Source organism: Xiphophorus maculatus, chromosome 5, assembly GCF_002775205.1.
Source record: "Xiphophorus maculatus strain JP 163 A chromosome 5, X_maculatus-5.0-male, whole genome shotgun sequence".
NCBI classification, from domain to species: domain Eukaryota; kingdom Metazoa; phylum Chordata; class Actinopteri; order Cyprinodontiformes; family Poeciliidae; genus Xiphophorus; species Xiphophorus maculatus.
Genome location: NC_036447.1, coordinates 16,878,348 through 16,898,118, shown reverse-complemented (window position 1 = coordinate 16,898,118; position 19,771 = coordinate 16,878,348). Strand labels below are relative to the sequence as shown.

General features: G+C 38.3%; 1 protein-coding gene across 6 annotated transcripts in view; it reads left to right on the top strand.

Annotated features, from left to right (window-relative positions):
- The window catches only part of rptor (regulatory associated protein of MTOR complex 1), a 142,422-nt gene that overhangs the window by 43,624 nt on the left and 79,027 nt on the right, over positions 1-19,771 (top strand). For all 6 annotated transcript variants that reach the window (XM_023333675.1, XM_023333676.1, XM_023333674.1 and 3 more), the window contains exons 7-8: positions 5,636-5,811; positions 18,742-18,801. In XM_023333675.1, coding sequence (XP_023189443.1) covers positions 5,636-5,811; positions 18,742-18,801 — 236 coding nt within the window. The remainder of the gene's footprint in view (positions 1-5,635; positions 5,812-18,741; positions 18,802-19,771) is intronic.

Sequence of the window (19,771 nt, the reverse complement as noted above, 5' to 3'; positions counted from 1 at the left end):
ATCAGTCTAAATACCTCTTCACAGTGAATCCTGGTGGTGGCAGCATCATGCTACTGGCATGCTTTTCTTCAGCAGGAACAGGGAAGCTGGTCAGAGATGATAGGAATGCAGAAAAGACAAATGGAGAACAATTCTGGAAGAAAATATGTTATAGAGGCTGCAAAAACCTGGAGACTGTGGATGAAGGTCACCCTCCCTCCGGATGATGTTCATAAATGTCCAACCAGATCGACAACAAAATTGTTTAGATGAATGGCCCAGTTAAAGTCCAGGCTGGAAATTAACTGAGAATCTCTGTCAAAGCTGGAAAATTCATAATCTCAATCACTTATAAAGAACTTGTATGCGAAGGAGAGTGTGAGATAATTCCAGTCTTTAGTTGCTTAATGCTTAAAGACTTGAAGCTGTGATTACATCAAATGGTGGTTCAGCACAGTGTTGATTAGCGGTCAGTTACAAATGCACCTCCCACTTTTCTGGGTTTTTTGTTTGTTTGTTTGCTTAAAAAGAAACATACAATTCCCCCAACACTTCGATTGAAATTCTTTTTTTTTCTGATCTATTGAGAAATAGACAAAAACGGATTGAAGCTTGCAGCTCTTTTGTCACAGTTTGTAAGGGAGATCGTCCTCCTTAACATGCACAGATAGTATCTGTGTTGCAGCACGTTTGTTCTGCACATCACTGGTCCCAAGCAGAGTCATCCAACCACACACCACTGAGGAACGGACAGCTCTCAGTTCTCGCCCAGAACGACAAGCTTGACTTCACCAGGGACCGTTTTACTCGAAAAAGCTGTGATGCAGATCAAGTGCTTGGGTGAGATTAGGGAGGCATGACAGAGGGAGGGAGTGTTTTGTCACCTCCTCCCAGTTTTGCATTATGGACCTCATGTGGACCATGCAGTTCATCTGTGTGTGTGAGAGTGTAAGAGATGTGTACTGAATGCACAATCATATGGCCACCTGGTTCCTTTTAAAAATCTCATCACTTCCTGTGTGCACTCAGCGAACATGCTTGTTGCATTAGCAGGGAGTAAAGTGTGTGTGATGAGAAGGAATCACTGCAGCTCTTACAGCTGCTGCTCTCTGGGTGTACTCGTGTTTGTGTGTGTTGCGGTTTTGCTTTTTCCAGTACGCTAACATTAAACCTTCTTTTTTCACCATGTAATATTGCAATAAATAATGCATGCATAGCTCTTAAACTGTAGTTCTCAATTAGCGTTTCACATGGCAGCTCTCTTCTGCTGAGAACATCTGAAATCCTCTTCCTGTGAAGAATTAGTTTTGTAATTTAACGTTGCATTTATGAAAAAAAGGAGTCTTCAGCAGTTATATCCTGCCGTATTGTCCTCCAGAAAGCAACAAAAAAAGGAAGGCTGTCATTATGATTTTCATGGTAATTTCCCAGATTACAATATGCTAATGTGATAATTACAGTGGATGCTTGGCATTAATCAGCTTGTGCCGGCGGTGCTGTTGTGTTTACCGTCAGGATTATCATGGCTGGCAGTGACACGCTTTCTTTCACCAGATGATGTTCTTAGGCTAACGCACCGAGAGGCATTAGACGCACACACTGCTTTGTGATTTATTTCTCTGCTAGCAGGATCTCCTAATTAGCCGAAGGAGGAATTATGTCGTAACAAGATTGGCGGAAATCCATCTGAGCGGCACCAATCGTACACGCCCGCAAAGTGCTTCAAAGAGGAGAGAGAAATGTGTTTGATTCAACAAGAAGGAAAATAGTGGCACACCTCTCCACCGCTCTATTAGTTGAGACAATTTTTCTTTTTAATATCATTATTTATTCATGTGTGCAGAGCCACTCTTACAGCTATGTGTTAAATACATAATGTAATGAGATCTGAACTTCACCCTCCTTTTTTGGCCCTCTATTACAGAGCCTATTAATGAGTTATTGGACTTGTAGAGAGCAGCATATACAGCAATAAAGTGTTCCTATATAAATCTATGCAGCTCCATTACAAGAATATCTTTAAAGTTTAATAAGCTTTACTGGAAACTGCAGTTGAATGAGCGAAATAAAATAGTTTCCTCTTGCGTTTTTTGGTACCTGTGACGAAACCTCCTATTTTTTTATTGTTGTTGTTATTGTATTTCACCAAGAGTCTGTTGCTATTGGTTGTGCATCCCAAATCCCTCTGCATGCTCTCCAGAGCAAAACTCCAGGGGTTTCACAGCACGAGGTGAAAGTTAGAATTTTTTAAACTATAATACATCCAGCTTTGAGTGTTTCACAACAGCTCTGCTCTAAGACACAGGTATAAACACTGTGTTTATACCTGTGCAGTAGTAGCAAGTCTAGCTGAATGGGGCTGAAGCTTAATTCAGTACCATTCTTCAAAGGTGTTTTGCATGCACCCCCTGATCTAATGTGCCATTTTTAACTTGTTCATATGGCTCAAGAGCAACACTGGAAACTGAGGGCTGAAACAGCCTACAACCGCTTTGAAATTATGGAAGTTTTTGGTCAGAAGGACACAAATTTTTGTAGGTTTGTCTGATTTGCAAATGAAGATGTTCATAGTGAAACATCTTCATAGATTTGATGAGGCTGGATAGGTGGATTAAGGCAATGTGGAAAGGAAAATTGTGATGTTACATTTAAATGCAGGTATTAGAAAATGCTCTATGGAGTGACTTATAATTCTGTATATAAATAAACAGATTAGAGTGTGGATGGTGTCTTCAGCAGGAAATGAAGAGTCTTTTTAGTTAGAATGTAGTTCATTTTGTGTGGATGCTATAATTTTAGCATCAGCTCTGATATTCAAGTTTCTTTCATTTTAATGACTGTTAACTTGGAGATGATGAACACACTTTAGTCTTTTATTGGCAAGATTGATTAAACCATTCTGTTTTTATTATTAAAATCTATATATATATATATATATATATATATATGTGTGTGTGTAAGCTTGCTGTCACATACATTTTTAAGATTAATTAGTGGATGAATAAATTCTGTTTTTTTCTTACTCAAATTGACAAAAACACTTTACTCTGTCACTTTTTTCTATTGATTATCCAATCTCTTCTTCCTTGACTGGCTGATTTCCCTAAAGACGGTCACAGAGTAGTTTTAGCACTTTATAGCTCTCAAATATTTTGTACTTCAATTTAAAGAAATGCTCTTAAGTGTCTCTTTATCAACCGATTTTCTAATCTGAGACATTATATTACATGAGTGCAGGATAAAGCATTTGGGGATCAAGACCTAGACGACTGAAACTTAAACCAGGTTTCAAAACAGAGGCGTTTTTTTTAATTTTTTATGTGTATTTTAGAAACTGATCTGCTGAGAATTTTAAACACAATAATTTCATAAGTTTACATTGAAAATGTTCTATGAGCTGCAGTAGAGTGGCTAAAAATGCCTTGTTGAAATCAGAGATTAGAAAAGAACAAGCTGCTTAAGATATACAGAATACAGTCTCTAAACTCACAACATGTAAAATTTTTATTTTTGTTGGTTCTTAATAGTAAGAATTCTAATAATGATGCAGTTAATTTTAATTAATTGCATTATTAATTGCTATCCACTTAATCATCAATCATTTGTGTTTACTTATCCAATGCCTCTACTTGTAATCGTAAGTTGTTTTATTTTCCTATCAAAATTGCTTTTTCCTCCCCAAGCATCTAATGATATTTTTGGCAGGAAGAATAGCATCTCTGACTGATTTCTCACCAGAATAAGGATTGACAATGAAAAAAAACATGCCAACACAGTCGGGATAAGAGAGGGTTTGGCTTTCTGCCTCTCTTAAGATCCAGCGCTCATTAAAGTCTAGTCTGCTCTACAAACAAACTATATAGAAGTCCCATCAAACTTACCAGGAGTCCTTCAGTACAATTAGCCTATAAATAGTCAAGAGCTCCAAATACAATTAAAGTTTTACATGATGGGGACGCCTCCTCCATATCTCGCATTTGCAAGTATTGACTTCCCTGACCTAGGATGTAGAAATAGCTCCATAAGTTGGCTCCCAGAATAAACAGGATGATTGTTTTCCATTCACAGACCGCCTGTTAAGGGGCAGAGAAAACTTCACCTAAACACTTTGTTTTTCTTTCATAGGAATTTGTGGCCAAGTTTTTGCCTGGTGGAAAACTGTGATATCAAATTTATGCAACAGGATATTCAGCTCGCCTTTTCTGCAGCAGTGGGAAAAATGAAAAACTTTTATCGGTGAACAAATGCTCCTAAGACAGCAAATGTTTTTGGTTTTAATGAGATGCTCTTTGTTTTGCCATCCTCTTGCTTTTCAGTTTAAATGCATCATCACTGTAACACAGCTTAGAAATATTAAAAGCAACTCTTCAGTCTGCAGGGATTGTGTTGAATAATCAATGCTGCAAGTCTTTGTTAGAATGGGTTTGCTTATTGATACATTTCTGCTCTGACGGAAGTTAAAGAGGATTATGGGAATTGTTGTTTTCATGATTTTATTAGCAGTAAGTTGATGCTGAGTCTCATGAGAGCAAACAGCTTGCAAGAAAGACACCAGAGCAGACTAATTTAGGTGGTGACTAGGTGCTAAAGCCATCACCTGCTGCACATTTGTGCTCAACACTCCACATAAACTGTCTTGTTTGCTTCAGAGATTAGATTTTTTTTCTAAGTTTTAGTGATTCAGCTCTCACTTTGTAACTTTTATATGTTTTTCCAGCTAATTTTGTCTGCAAACAACTTATGAGTTTACAGATTGATACACTAAGGCTTTCTGGGCAGTCTGATAACTTATGGAAAGGTCTGTATTTTCCATGCTTCATGGATAAGTGTAGAAAGAAGAAAACATATTGCAGAAATGTTTTAATTTTCAGACTTCAGAATTCTCTTTGACATTGTTTAAAAGTTGTATCCATGGGGTGGATGACATGGACTTAAATTTTTATCACAATATTTTGTGCTATTGTTGTGGTAATGATAAAAGTGATGTTAAGAACTATTTGTTACTTCTTTTTCTAGATAACTGTTTGAGAATTGTTGACCACATACAGTATGTGTATTTATAACCTGGTGGGCAGGTCTGTGTCAGTCCTCTCTCTCAGCAGAGCATGAAAGGACAGTGGCTGATTTTCAGATCTTTCTGGAAGTAAATACGGTGGATAATATTGTTTCTTCATGTAATCACAGGGCCGATTTAGCGGTGTACCTCTATGTGGACAATATCTGCACTCATTCATTTTTGTTTTGCAAAATTTTGTTTTCGGCCTAAAACATGTTTTGTCATTTTCAGTTAGTGATTTTACACTAATGTGTTACGTCAGTCATCCCCCTTCCATCACCCAACATCAGAGAATCAAAGTGTGCTATTGAAAGCAATGCTCACTCTGACAGATGAGAACAAGATTTGTTTTAAATAAATCAGTATCAGTATACCAGCTTCTTTCCCTCTCTGTTGTTTATTTGCTGAGAGAACTGGTCAGGTGGTGGAGGAGATTGAATAAAAAACTGTTATGGAGCTCAAAGCCAGACTCCCCGTTGAGATCGATTACCTGATGTATTTGCAAATGTGAAACGTGCTCTGGATGGATTTACACAAACTCCCTTCTGCTAGTCAAAATAAATCTCCAAACAGCTTTTGACCTGTTGTATGTCTGTTCAGGTTGCGGCCATCAATCCCAGCCACCCACTCGCACAGATGCCGCTTCCGCCCTCCATGAAGAACTGCATCCAACTGGCTGCATGTGAGGCAAACGAGCTGCTGCCCATGAACCCGGACCTCCCTGCTGACCTGTTCACCTCCTGCCTCACCACACCCATCAAAATCGCACTTCGATGGTAATGACTCACACTTGTCTGTCCCTTCTGTCAGACAGATCTTTCTCTCAGAATGATGAGTTTTTTTTAGAAAGGGTTTCTTTAATGATCCTCTTGACTCTTTATTCTAATTCTTGCGTATTATTTTTATTTACTTTAACTGTTAACGAGACACTTTATGTTCCTGACAGTTGTGCAAAACGGCAAACTTTTTTCACTTTGACCATGCCGGGGATGTTTTATTTATTCAGTTTATTTTTATATTTGCCAATCACTGCTTTGGCTCACTGTCATGCATGCTGTGCACAGAGCAGCTATTCCTCCGAGCTGCTGCTCAGTATTCAGCTGATGAGGAATATTCAGCTGTGATGAAAAATGTAGACCGACACCATCTGCAGTGATGCAGGAGTGATCATTCCCACAGAGAAAGCTTCAGCAAAAAAAAAGAAAAATGGAATAGGTGGAAGATATTCAGGCTTGGCTGATACAGTGGCCTGATGTGAATGCACTACGATGCATCATTCAAGGGACTGTAATGATGGAAGTTTGAGCTGAAGCTCCGGAGCGCACAGGTTGCATCACACACACATCAGCTGTGAATGTGTGGTTTACATCAGCTAATAGCAGCACGCAAACCCAGGCTTTGAATACAGTAGCAAAGAACAAATTATTGGGGCCTGCCCATAGCAATGCATAAGGAGAGCAAGGAAAGCATAAGGACTTGCGAAGCAAGTCATTCACTGCTTTCCTTATGCATTGAATTTATTTATTCATGTTTAAAATCATTCTTTTTTACTTGATTGTTGTCTCACAGTTGTCATACAAGCCTAACAGCTTGCTATAAATATGTTGCGTAAAAGCATCTATATCATGTTTTCACAGGTAATTATATGGTGTCATCTCATTTTGCTGCATTTATGAGCACATTTTAACAGTATTGTAATATTTTAAAGACGTAGTGAGTTACTTTCATGGATTTTGAAAGTCTTTCATCAGCTGTTGCCAGCCTGGGTAAATTCAGTGCAATACTCTAGTGTTTTTGTGCCCCCTTCTTTCTATCAATCCAAGTACAGGGTTCCTATGGAGTGTGGAAAGGCTTAGTATTTTAGCATTAGCAGGTCTCCCCCATAACATACTGTCTCATGTGTTCCACACATCAACTGAGGTTAACCTCATCTCCATCAAAAACTGAAAAAACACTTGATCAAAGCACATGCAGCCAAAACTAATAAAGAGAAGACAATGTGAAGAGGTGCACAGCCATGCTTAAACAAATAATTGTTCTGATTAATATTAACATTTGACTTTTCGTTGTCTCCTGACGGGGCATCATGTCTTATAAGACAAGTTATGTCTTATATGACTTGAGCAATGAGAATAGGAGTAAGCTGAAGCGTTCCCCTCCCCCATGTGCCTGTGCTCAGTCATTACTCACTGGGTTTAAGAGATTTCCACTCTCATGAAAACTGTAAAAAGCCGGTGATCAGCTCATCATTAATGCACCTCACTGCCTGCCCAGATACAGTCTCTATCTGCTGCATTCAAAGTCCCTTTGGTGCCATAAATCAGTACTTCCCTGGACCTTTTTTTGCATTTTAATGACTGATTTCACTTTGTAGACACTGAAAGTCACAGCGACTATTTAACACATTTTCGCCTTAAATTTCAAACTTTTTTAAAAGCATGTAAGTGGGAATGACATGTTGCCTTCAGGGGGTGTCATACAGCTAGACAAATGTTTCTGCTCTGCCACAAATGTTCAAGAGTTTTGTTCATCTTCCTCTGCTCTAAATCCACCTCCTGCCATGACCTTCAGCATAATGAGGTCTCACTTCTGTGCCATTAATATTGATCAGTTGCCAGCATTCACTTTCATGAAACAGGTTGCTGAGAGGCTGTTGGATGTTACTGGCTGAATTAATCCTTAAAAAGATTAATATTATGGTGCTCATGGCAAATTTGGACCTGATCCCATCTATCAAAGCCCCTGTTGAGGTCAGGTTTGTATTTCCTTTCAAGCCTCAGGCTTGGCTTCAAGGAACACTTTCAGTTGACTTCAGCTTAGTTTAATCTATAACTATAAAATAAGTTAATTTACTCTAAACTAGTCGTATAAGTTTTCAAAACTAAATATGTACTTACTGATGATTGATGTACTCAGATTTATTCTAGATTTTCTTATATACGAGAAATTAGAGCTGCTACAATTATGTTAGCCATAATAATTTGTCCACATTAACAATTTTTTAAGACTGTTGTATTGAAAAATATGGTTAATGAAAAGTGAGCGGTGTGGATGTTAATGAGCCATGAATTTATTTCAAATTTGCAACTTATTAGCCAAAAGACTAAAACAAAAGTGTCTGAACAGCCAATAAAATCTGGTATGCTAATCAGCTGTGTGGCTCCCCTACACCCGAAATGGCTCAGATTTACTATGTAAACAAACTGAATTCAAACACAAAGCTTACCATTTTGAAACCTTAGAAACAGTTATTTAAAGCCTTGGATGGTTTCTTCATGACTTCAACCAGTATATTTTGCCAAAAAAAGAATCACTATTTTCTCAGGAATTGGTGGGTTGTTTTTTGTTAGTTTTTTTTCATCCTTTCTCCACTGCTGACTTGTTCTGACATTTTTATGAAGTTTCTAATGGTGCACTCACTCATTTCCATTTTCTGGGTGATCACTGATCTTTAGAAAAACTGACCTATCGATTCCGATTTTGGCATATACTGATGTTATTGTCTGAAATGTTGCTAGAAAGTTGCTGAATTGGCCACAGTGGGCTGACTATTGTTAACTGTGAACATGTAGTCATGACCTGATGGCTACGTCTATCAGTCAACCCTCTCTCACAGCAGATCAATAGAGCACAGTGGCCGATTTTTAGACGTTTGCAGAGGTAGATGAGATCAGTAGATGAGATCGGCTTCACATTTAAGTATCAACCGGTCACAGATTTCCCAAAATTAAGGAAATCGGGGCTAATTGATCAGTTCACTCATAGAATTTTCTTTTTCCTGAACTTTTTAACAAGACACTGAGTCAGTTTATGAGAGATTTTCAGTGTTTTTAAAGTGTGGATCTGTCTACAGTATATACTTCATCCTCACTGAAATATTTAGGTGATGACAAACTGGAGATTTGGATACTCTGAGATTTCCTAGGAAACAGCATCAGCAACAACAAGCATGAAATGCAGACAGACATGACCCAGAGAAGGGATGTTTTGTTTCTTATAGGCTTTTGAATACAATCCTTCTTCTTGTAGAATAATAATTTATTTAAATGTTTAGGGAAATTGTTGACTGATTAATGCTGTGCCTGCATTCATCTCAGTTTAATTTAATTTTACTGTAGATGTGTAGATGTTCAAACCAAGATGAATGTAATTTAATCCAGACAAACGACTAAAAAATGCATACAATTAAACCATAATTGAAAAATATTTGTAAGTTGCGTGGAAATATCACTCACCACTTTTTGCATTTTGCGTCAAGTGGATTAATGGATTCTTTATTTCTTTAGAGTTGCACTCTTGCTAAAGCCAATTTTCTTTGTTTCTAGTTGGGTCTTATAATATTTATTTTTTTAAATACATAAATAGTTAATTATACTTAAAGCTGTATATTCAAATCTTTGTTCACATTGGCTCTCACTTGCTAAAATATATTGTATAACAATGAAGTAAAATGTAATAAAGCCGCATTTTTAATTAGTAAAAAATTATTCAAACAATTTGTTGTTATATTAATGGGAGCTGGGAGGGAAATGCGTCATTAGGAGGCAGCCCTTGAAGGAACACAAAATACATCATACTCCTTGCAGCCAGAATGTTTGGTCTCAGTGAAATTATGGATGCATTTTTTTATCATAAGTAATTTTCATAAAGACTTGTGCTGCATATCACATGAATAATTTGTAGTAATCAGCCTTCCCATGCTAAAACTGTAATCATTAAAAAAAATACACATTTCTAGGGCATTGTAAATACATTTATTCTGTAGTATAAACAATATTATTTTGTGTTCCTAATCGAGATAAATATCCACAGTTAAGATGTTAAAGCATAGAAAAAAAATATTTCTTTGACAAAAGATTTAGATTCTGTTCCTCTCCTTCACTTGCACCTTCTGGGCACAAAATAATATAAACACGATGGATTTCCAGCCTTTTAATTGTTGCACTCTGTATGCTTCTTTTCCGCCTTGGCGTTAATTTTATAATATTGTCTAAAACTTGAGATTTGAGGATTGAGAAGTGCGGAGAAAACAAGCAAGGAAGGGATGGGCTGCGGAAGTTTAGCGAGGTTGGAGTGGGAGGATGGAGGAACGCACTGATGTACTGGCTTACCTTCACTTTAAAACTTTAATGAGATGCATTGAGGGATAGATGATGGGGTTTGCACAGAGAGGAGAGGTTGGGGAGAGCCAGGCAGGGAGGGTGCATGTGTACCTTTCATTGCTCAGCTGAGCAGAAAATCATTACTGATGGAGCGGCATCTTCAAGGGATTTCCCCGCCGCTGCAGCGAGTGGGGAGGAATGTGGAAAAGATGTGTGCGTCTGAAAATAGAGATGGGGGAGCAAGGTGGCACAGGGGAGGAGGGAGAAAGAAGCACTGATGGGGGAATAAAAAATCGGGGTGCAGATCAGCCATTCAGAGGAGGTTCTCAGGGGGCTGTCATCTTGAGGGTCCTGCTGGTCCGTCAACCAGTTTGGTTCAAAGTGAAATATCACCACCTCTGTCACACTGATTGCTTGGAAATGTTAGGTTCCTGATTCCACTTGACTTTCAGTGATCCCCACCTTATGTTTTCATCAGTCACCATCAGCTTTCAGAAACCTCTGGATTTTTTTAAAACTAAACAATCAATCATTGTGGAATAAACAAATGCTTTAAGATTTTACAACTCAACACTTTAGTATAGGACTCCTTTCCTCCATTGTTAACCTGTGTTATATAAGGGAGTACTCTCTGGAGAGTGAGACAGTCATGCATGTACAGGAAGAATATGTAAGTTCGTTCAGAAATATTTTAGCCTGGGATTCAGACTCAGGACCTTCTTGCTGAAAGTGCTACCAATTGCTCTACTGTGTAACAACCAATAAGGATTTGTCGCATCCATTCATGCATTTAAAAAGGTTCAGATTATTACTGTCAGATTATGAAACAGACATGCACATCAACACTTGGTTAATATTTCATGAGCCCAACCTTTTCAGCAGCTGTAACTTTCTGAATGGATAACAACTAGGGTTAATAACTCTTTTTGGTGTAGAGTAGATCCAGAAAATAACAAACTACTAAAGCTTAAAGTCTTATATTAATTTATAGTGGAGCTGGAAATAAGTCCCCTGATCTTCAGAGCGCACTAATCACCATTCAAGTGAGAATTCAGAATACCCACAAGTCATAATAAATGACATTTCAGTTTTCACAACAGACTTCAAATGCACTACACTGAAGTTGTCAAGGAAAATGTCAAAAACACTTTACCTAAACTAGCGAGGGGTCGGGTCTTGTGGATATAAGTTGCTGACACATTATGACTTTGTTGAGTTAATTTGCCTGATGAAACACTTGCAGATTATTTTGTCAGCAGGTGTTACATTGCTGGGTGGATTAACGAGGACAAACCATTGATGCTAATAAATCCATAGATTCTGTTGCAGCAATCCAAAAAACTAAAATATAGAATAACAAGCCACATGACATTACACTAATTTAATCAGCACTAAATTACTATAAAGTCTTAACCACTGACCAACTTTGTCCTGATACGCTGCATCTCACAGTTCAATGAGTTATTCAAAGAAGCCTTTTTGAAATGCCATATCTGAAAACTTTTCCCAATCTGACCCTCCACCACATTGTAGATGAGTACGGGAGCTTCAGGTTGTTGAGACAGCTTTGCCTTTATTTGGTGCATTATGAAGCCAAAATGCTTCCACACACAACCGCTCAGATTCTTTGTTCTCACAATTATCAGACTCCACACAAAAGCCTCTTTGTCCTCCATCTTGCATTAATGAACAAGAACAGCAATTGCCTCCCTCACAGGCATTTGGCCACCATCATTACCATTACAGTGTTTTATTCTCCTATTGCTCTGAGCCTCTATTTTCAAATTGGATTGCAATAAACAGGCGTCTTTGCCTTCAACACTAATGACGATTTCTTTTATTCTAAGGTCCTTATTGTGTCAATTAATGTGAATGTGTGTTGGTGTCAGCACCTGTTAAGCATCAGCATGGTGATTAGAGAAAGAAGAAAAAGCACAACTAGAGATTCTGAGATGGTTATGAAGAGCTAACTTCATAATGATCTGCTGTCAGACAAAATTTAACCAGTTAGAAAAGATACCAGCTGCCAAATGAACCCCTTGCTTTCTTCATTGTAGCTCTAATACGAATAGTTCTCCAAATGCTAATCTCGCCTATGGGATGCTGCTGCTTTTCCTGGCATGTGTGTGGAGAAAAAACATGCATCATATTGATGCTGTTATTGGGGGTGTCTGACATGAGTTTTTCCTTTGCTAGCTGCTGTACATTTTGGATAGATAACAGAGGTTTTAAGTAAGATCTCATTAGCTAACATTGTTTGAAGCCAGAAAACCAGGGACACAGATGTGATTTAACAGGAAGTGGAGCAGCAGCTTGGGCATATGCAAACATTACAATGCAACCTCATTATGTTCATTGAGAACAATTGCTGCTCTTCCTTCTAATTCCAGGGTCTGTGGAAGAAACGGGGGAAATTAAGCTTTCACAAAGGTGCACACACACACACACACACACACACACCCCTGTAATTTTATTCAGGAGCTCTGGCTTTAATAACAGAAATGTAAATTACTTGTAAAAATGTTGACACATTCATCTTCTCCCTCTTGTCTCTTGATGTGGGATGAACCACAGAGAAAACGGTTACGTAACGCTGCATAGGCTTTAGCTGACGAGTTTCTTGAGACTTGCATGGATTTGAAGAGAGCAGCAGGTTTACCTCAGAAAACCTCGTCATGCATACTAATGGAGAAAGACTCACATCTTGGGGTTTCTATGCTCAATTTACATTCATGCGATATATTTTGGAAGAAACCCATTTTTAATATCCTGACTGTGTTTCTGGAAAGTGGTATATATGTGGACTTGTACATTATTTCCATATCTGATGGCACAAGCACACTTGCACAAATACCTGTGCCATAACATAAAAGCCAAACCTTTACATTTTACATGAGGAAGATCTTTGCAGAACAGTAACAAAAGAAAAAAAATTAGCACTGTATTTCCATACAACATGTTTCAGCATTGGCATGGTGCGCTCAGTTTATTTTACGATGTTATTTTTTTGCCACACATGATGATTTGCATGTAAATTTGATTTTGTTCTGACCTGAGCATCTTCTCGCATGAAAACTGCCAACTACTTATCTAAAGGCAAACTAAATGGTTCAGTTTAAGGCTTTCCTGCAGCAATGGTTTCTTCCTGCTTCTTTTTCTCAAAATACCAGATTTGTAGAGTCTCCATTTGAGACAACGTAACTCAAGCCATTTGAATTATGTTCCAGGAGAGGAAAGTAACTCTCCTGAGTTACTTTTTACATTTTGGCTGCTTCTCAGATTAATGCTGTCCTTTGTAGTTGTTCTATTTTGAAATGAGGAATTGCTCAATGAGATCTTCAAAGCTTAGAATATCATCATATAACTTGACCATGTCTTCTCTGCTGTGTTTCTTGATCTTTTGATTCTGTTTGTTCACTAAAGTTGTCTAACAAACATTCAAAGTCTCAATCGAACAATTGTAGTCAGTGCTTAAGCTACACATAGGTGGACTGGGCTGTTGCGGTAACTCAGGAGACAAAGCCCAGGAACACCTGCCAGCCCTTCCAGTCCATATAGCACTGATGGGAGACGACGGCTGATTGAAGGGGTAATGAGATGTAGAAGGCAGCCGGCTCAGCAGGGACCAGAGGAGACACTGTCCCTCCCACTCCTCCTCTCCTGTCTCTCACCCTGGGAGCAGTATTGTAGTTACCTCACATTGGGTCCACTTAATTTCCCTCTTCAAAGTTTAATATGTACATGCTCACTTTCTCGCCCCTGCACTTATCACCCACACATTTGCTCAGCCTTTATTCACCAGTCCAAATTAAGTTCAGCCATCTTTGCTCTCCATCTGTAATAATCCTTCAATTTCCTCATTATTTGTGCCCAGCAGCCCTTCTGCTCTTCAGCCGGCTCATTTTTTGTGTGTGTTCTTCTCAATGCAGGTATATTAACGTACCGGTCATAGGAAGACTGGTATCAGTAAAACTTGATGCCTCTTTTTTGGGTGTTTTATTGGCTTTGATCTGTCCTAAATTTCCAGTTTTTGTTTGTTGTAGTATGTACTTTGGTACCATGTAATGCTGTTAAAGCTGCATTAGGTAAGTTTTATCAAAATTATGTTTTTACATTTTTGTAAAACTGTCTTTATTGTGACATTAGACGATAACCTGTGAAAAACTCAAACTCGTCTGCCTTCTCAAGGCCCCACTGTTATCTGCACAAATATACCAGAAACAAACAATCACATTCAGGAGGAGGGTCTTAGTGCTGTCAATCACTGTCGTGTACGCACTGCTCACATCCTCTCCCTTGCTCTCTGCTATATTAAAGCTCTTTCCGGCAGTGGAGCCTGCCGTGAATGTGCAGGCTAGTAAGCATGGCCAATAATAATGGCAGATAAACAGTTTTTCTGTAAGATTAAGTTGTTTCTTCACAACTTAATCACAACTGCGGCATGTACGCGAGCTTGACTACGACCTTCCTCCTGGCTCTGACTGGTTGTTTCTGAACAAGTGGTGCATTTCTGCAAATAGCAGTAGAATCTCATGTCAGAGGAACTCAATGTTTTTATTTATTTTTTTTTAATAAAAGTTACCTACTTCAGCTTAAGGAGCCCACACTGTGGCAAGAAAATTATTCCTACATCACCAGTCTGACTCGTTGATACAAGATAGGATGGCTTCCATGTTGCTTACCCTGACCCTAGCATCTGAATGTTTTCTGGTGTCACTTTCCATGTGATCTATAAACATTTCCAACTCTGTTTCCTGTTGGTCTCTTTTGCATTGTCAGGTGGAGTAAATAAATCCTTCTCAAAATGGTGTATTTATCCCTTTTTACAACTCTGTTGGTACTGATCAGATATCAGCAGGTCAGGATTAAGTGTTCACAGACACTGATTGTAGTTTTAAACAGGATCAGTAAACTAAGCTGGTTATCTATCCAAATGATAAGATGCGCAAAATTATTTGAATAGTTAAACTTTCTTCTGGAGCAATGAACCTCTACGGAAACTCAGAAAACAGCGGAGGATGGATCAAACAATAGTTGGCATAGCAGCAAAAACAAAGTGGTTGCATTGCAAGAGTACTTTAGAACTGGCTTTAGCACTGAAGCTAGATTGGCTGTATTGTGTTTTCTGCACGAGCAAGTGAATGATTAGCCACGGTCGAAGCTTAAAGGGGCTTTACTGTTATCCTTTGTTTTTGTTTTTGTTGGGGGTTTTTTGGAGTACCTTCATGCAAAGTGACTGTGGCGAGGACTTTTAATAAATGCCAATTTAATTAGCAGCTGCTTGAGTGGATGTAGCATCAAGGTGAGTTACATTTATTCAAAAACCCACTACTTTTCAATACAATAGAGTAGAAGGTATGAGACCTGATGCACCTTTTTATACGTATATGTCAACAGTTTAGTTGAGCTACTTTAGAAAATGTTTGTTAAATTTCCCTTAAGTTTTATAGACTAAATATTGTCTTTTTCACTCGCTGTGTTCCTCTGTTTGTGCTTCTTTTTAATTTCTGAATCTCATAACTAAATACTAACCGCATAGTGCCAAATTGTTTTTTCTAACTTTGATATCGCAGAGACCAAAGACAGCAGAGCTGAAGCTCAAACAGCCAAGTTGAATGACTTTGCTCTGATCATAGTGCGTGTCTAGAATGTCAGAGCCTGTTTTTGATCGTAGGTGGGGACAAACATGGCTTTTCATAAAGCCAGGATAAAGTCAGCTTGTGGATCAAAATTATGATATGGTATGAATGCATGAAATGCCACCGGTTGCTTCTGGTTCCTCTTTTTTTCCTTTTTTTCTCTCCTGATGTCTTTGGTGTAAATGTTCTGACGTCTCGCTGCACAGAATTTTGATTCCAATTCCCTGACAAAACCTTTATATTTGTGATTTGTAACATCAGCCTGTCTATTTTTGTCCTGTCTTAATTCTCAATCATCTATGTGTGGAGACTTATAGATTTTGTTTTGCTCCAAAACATACAAAAGCATAAACAAAGCCTTTAATCTTGAGCTGTAAAATCCCTGTGGCAAAAAGATTATAGACATATGTTTGTGGGAATTGATATTACTTGTCTGTGGTATTTTTTATTAGACCAGATTGTGCATGTTGTGACTTTTAATTAAGATGCTTTTGACCAGAGAGACCATAGAACAAGTTGTTGTGATCACATCTTTCCTGCTCTTGGCTTCAGCAGTGTCAGACTCACTCAAGATCCCGGCTGATCTTTGAAGAGTCAGAAAGTCGTGCTGCTGTCATGTGGGAACTCATTATTCTTCAGGAACAGAAGGAATTCAAGTGCAGCAGCCTTTGTCACAGCCAGTCAGGGTGGATCCTGGATACGTTGTTTTTGGGCATTCGTGAGTCAGTTTGACATTCAGATATGCGTCCAAAGATGATGGCAGCTCCGAAAACTAGAATCACTCATTCTCATGAAGAAATTATTTATAATTAGGGATCTGAGAGCTTTCTATAAAAGTAAGATGCAGCTTTGACTTTAAGTACCCAGTGTTTCTCCTACCATTATAATAGGAGCAATATTTGCCCCCAAATATCTTTTCCTCCTTGTCAGTTCCTTTGAATATATGTTTAATTTTCAGATAAAAAAAACTTACTGTAGAAGTGTTCTACCCTTTGTCATAAACATATCACACAGCTGGATTGTATTGATGTATTTTGCACATCTCATTTCCGTTTCTACTTGACTGCATGTTTTCTTTGTAATTTATTTTCTTTTTGTCTTACATGTTTGGTTTTTTAAATTTTCTTCTGCTCTCTATTGAGATGCCACAGAAGGTTCTGTTTTGAGTTTCATCCAACTGTATTAGCAATCATTTGGCATTTACTCTGTTCTTCTAATAGAAGATTTTTTTTGTGATAATCATCCCTGCTGTCAAGCACACTTGTACAGTTTTTGGCAGACATGGAGGAAACTGTAAGCAACCAAAACGTGATGATTTCAGCTTCTGGATCAAGAGTCCTTTTATAGGCTTTTGAATAGTAATTCAATATTTTTAAGCAAAGAAAAAAGATCTTTTTTGTATATTTTTTCTTGCCTTTACATTTTCTGATACTGTCTGTCACTTGTTAAGTTGATGTTTAAAGAGGCGGTATTTTGTATTTTCCAGGCACATCGTGCCATTTTATAGGTTAAAATAATTATATTAACTTCATATGCCATTAAAATAATATACAGATCAAAAACAATTTAAAAGAAATATGACTTGACATCAGTAGCCGTGTTTCCATTACAAATGCACGCAAAGATTTGTTGCTATTCTCCCAATCTAAAAAAAAAAAAAAGTTCAATTGCGGTGTTTCCATTAAATAAAAAATGCAATTAAAATTATATGGAAATAAATTAGTTTATGCAATAAATCATAAAAAAATATGCTACACCATGATCCTCCTCCCACTTCCTGTCATCTTCATCGTTTCACGTAGTAGTAACATCTGGTCTTTGATCACAACTCGTGCAATACGCAAAAAGTGTTTCCATTGGAGTTCAGTGAAATACACAAATTTCATACAGCTGAAAAATCACCTCATTCTAGCATAAAATCTTTATCGAAAAACATTGTCTTTTCCAAATTTCTTTGTGTTCCCATTAAGCAAATTTATTTTAGCAGTTCAAATTTACACAATTATATGGACAACACAGCGAGTCATATCTGACATCTTGAAATTGGTCTCTGTCTCTTTAAGAACCTCTCACCCTTTCTGAGATTCCCTGGTTAGCCCGTCATCACAACAATGCTCCTCCATGCCATCCAATGATACTGTTTAAAGGAGCATTGTAGTTTGTATTATAAGCTCAGCAAACGCTCAGTTTCACCAGGCGTTTGCTAATTCTGCATAGGGGAATGAGGGCTATGAGAGGCAGAAGCCCGATCAGCTTTGCGGAAAAGGCGCCACTTTGTGCGAGCAAGCGTTTAGGCACCCCCGGAATGGCTGCCACGTCATATTCAAGGAATTCTCAAACATGCTTGAATAAGTCAAAGCAACACTTTAGGTTTGGAATTACATTATAACATGATGTAATGCTCTAAGTTAATTTTGCATAATACCCCTCTCTTAAAAAATATTCATTCATGTTATTTTTATAAAAGTATAACAATTTATGAGAGTCCCTTTCCATTGCTTTCCCTTATGTAATCTTTCCCACCGCTGCTGTTTGCTCACTCTGTGTACAAAAGCATACACACCTGCTCTTCTCCAGGTGTGTGATGACTCCTAGCGATCTGTGCGACTGTCAGGACTGAACAGCAGCCGGCTGTGACTTACATCTGGCCCGACCTGTCAGACCTAACCAGGCATAGTAAACAATATCCCCCATGGCAGACGTCTCAGAAATATGAGTCCATGTTTCCCACCGACTGTCCCCTCCTTCTCGACTATAACTCAGCCAAAATACACTCGTACCTCTCAATCCTCGATGCTTGCAATTTTGCAGCCCCCATTTTTCATTTGAGTGTTATTTATTGATTGACTCTCATGTGGGTCATAAAATTTGCACCACTGAGGCCAAACGTTTCATTGCATCGTCTAGCATCTCTTGTTTTCTCTTTAATCTCGATTAGTAACATCTCCCTTCTGTTTTCTTCCAGGTTCTGTATGCAAAAGAGTGCCAAGTTGGTGCCAGGGGTGACGTTAGACCTCATCGAGAAGTAAGTAGGAGCGCACAACAATTTTCCCTCTTATTGTCAGCAGAGCATGGTCTAGAGACATCATTATCCAGTTTCCCTTTGCCGCCTGCCTTTCCTCGCCTTGCCTCCCTCTCTCTGTTGTTTTCCATCCTGAAGGTATAATCCTATGCCTTTGTTTCCCTCTCACTGTCAAAGTGGCAGCACTTTGGCAGATTTAAAGCTTTAAATTTGCTGAATTAACCTCCAGGTGTGGAGCAACTGAACGTGGATCATCTCTTGCTCTCAGGCACACCATCCTCAGATTGATGCAAGCTCTCAGTACATCCAAAGTTTTGCTGTTTTCACTGAACTGTCTGTGTAGATACTCACCTAAGCTTTCTGGAGAGGATGAAATGACATTTATATATTTAGATGGTTGACTTATTTTTTTTAAAAATGTAAGTAACTTGGTAAAAACAAAAAAGAATGGTCTGAGAGTGACTGAGGAAGTTGAACTTGAAGGGCGTCTCAGCAGTCTCCTAATGATGTGTTTATTTGTCACTCTAAGTTTGCTGAATTAGAATAATAACAGTGACGTCAGTGTGCCACGGACCAGCAAGAAAAATCTGGTGAAGAATGCATACTCAAAAATCTATCTACTCATAAAATTATGCACAGAATCAGAAAACACCATTTACTTTATTTTAGTTTGATTTGATGCTTACCACATCTCATAACTAGCAGAATCAGTTTCTTCCTCCTCTCAGTGAAGCTTCTGTTACTTCCTTTTATGTGTAATTGACAACAACAGGCTTATGCGTGGAACTTCCTACAAGTCTTTCCTCCCAACTGAACATCTTTTTTTCAAATGATTAGAAAATAAAAATCAAAACAAATGTTGAATAAGCTGATGCCAATAGTCCCACAAGCACCTGCTTTTCCTTGCTGAGCTACTTCCTGTCCTGACGAACAGCTGCAGCTTGAGTGTGAGTCATTGAGGCTGATATAAAAA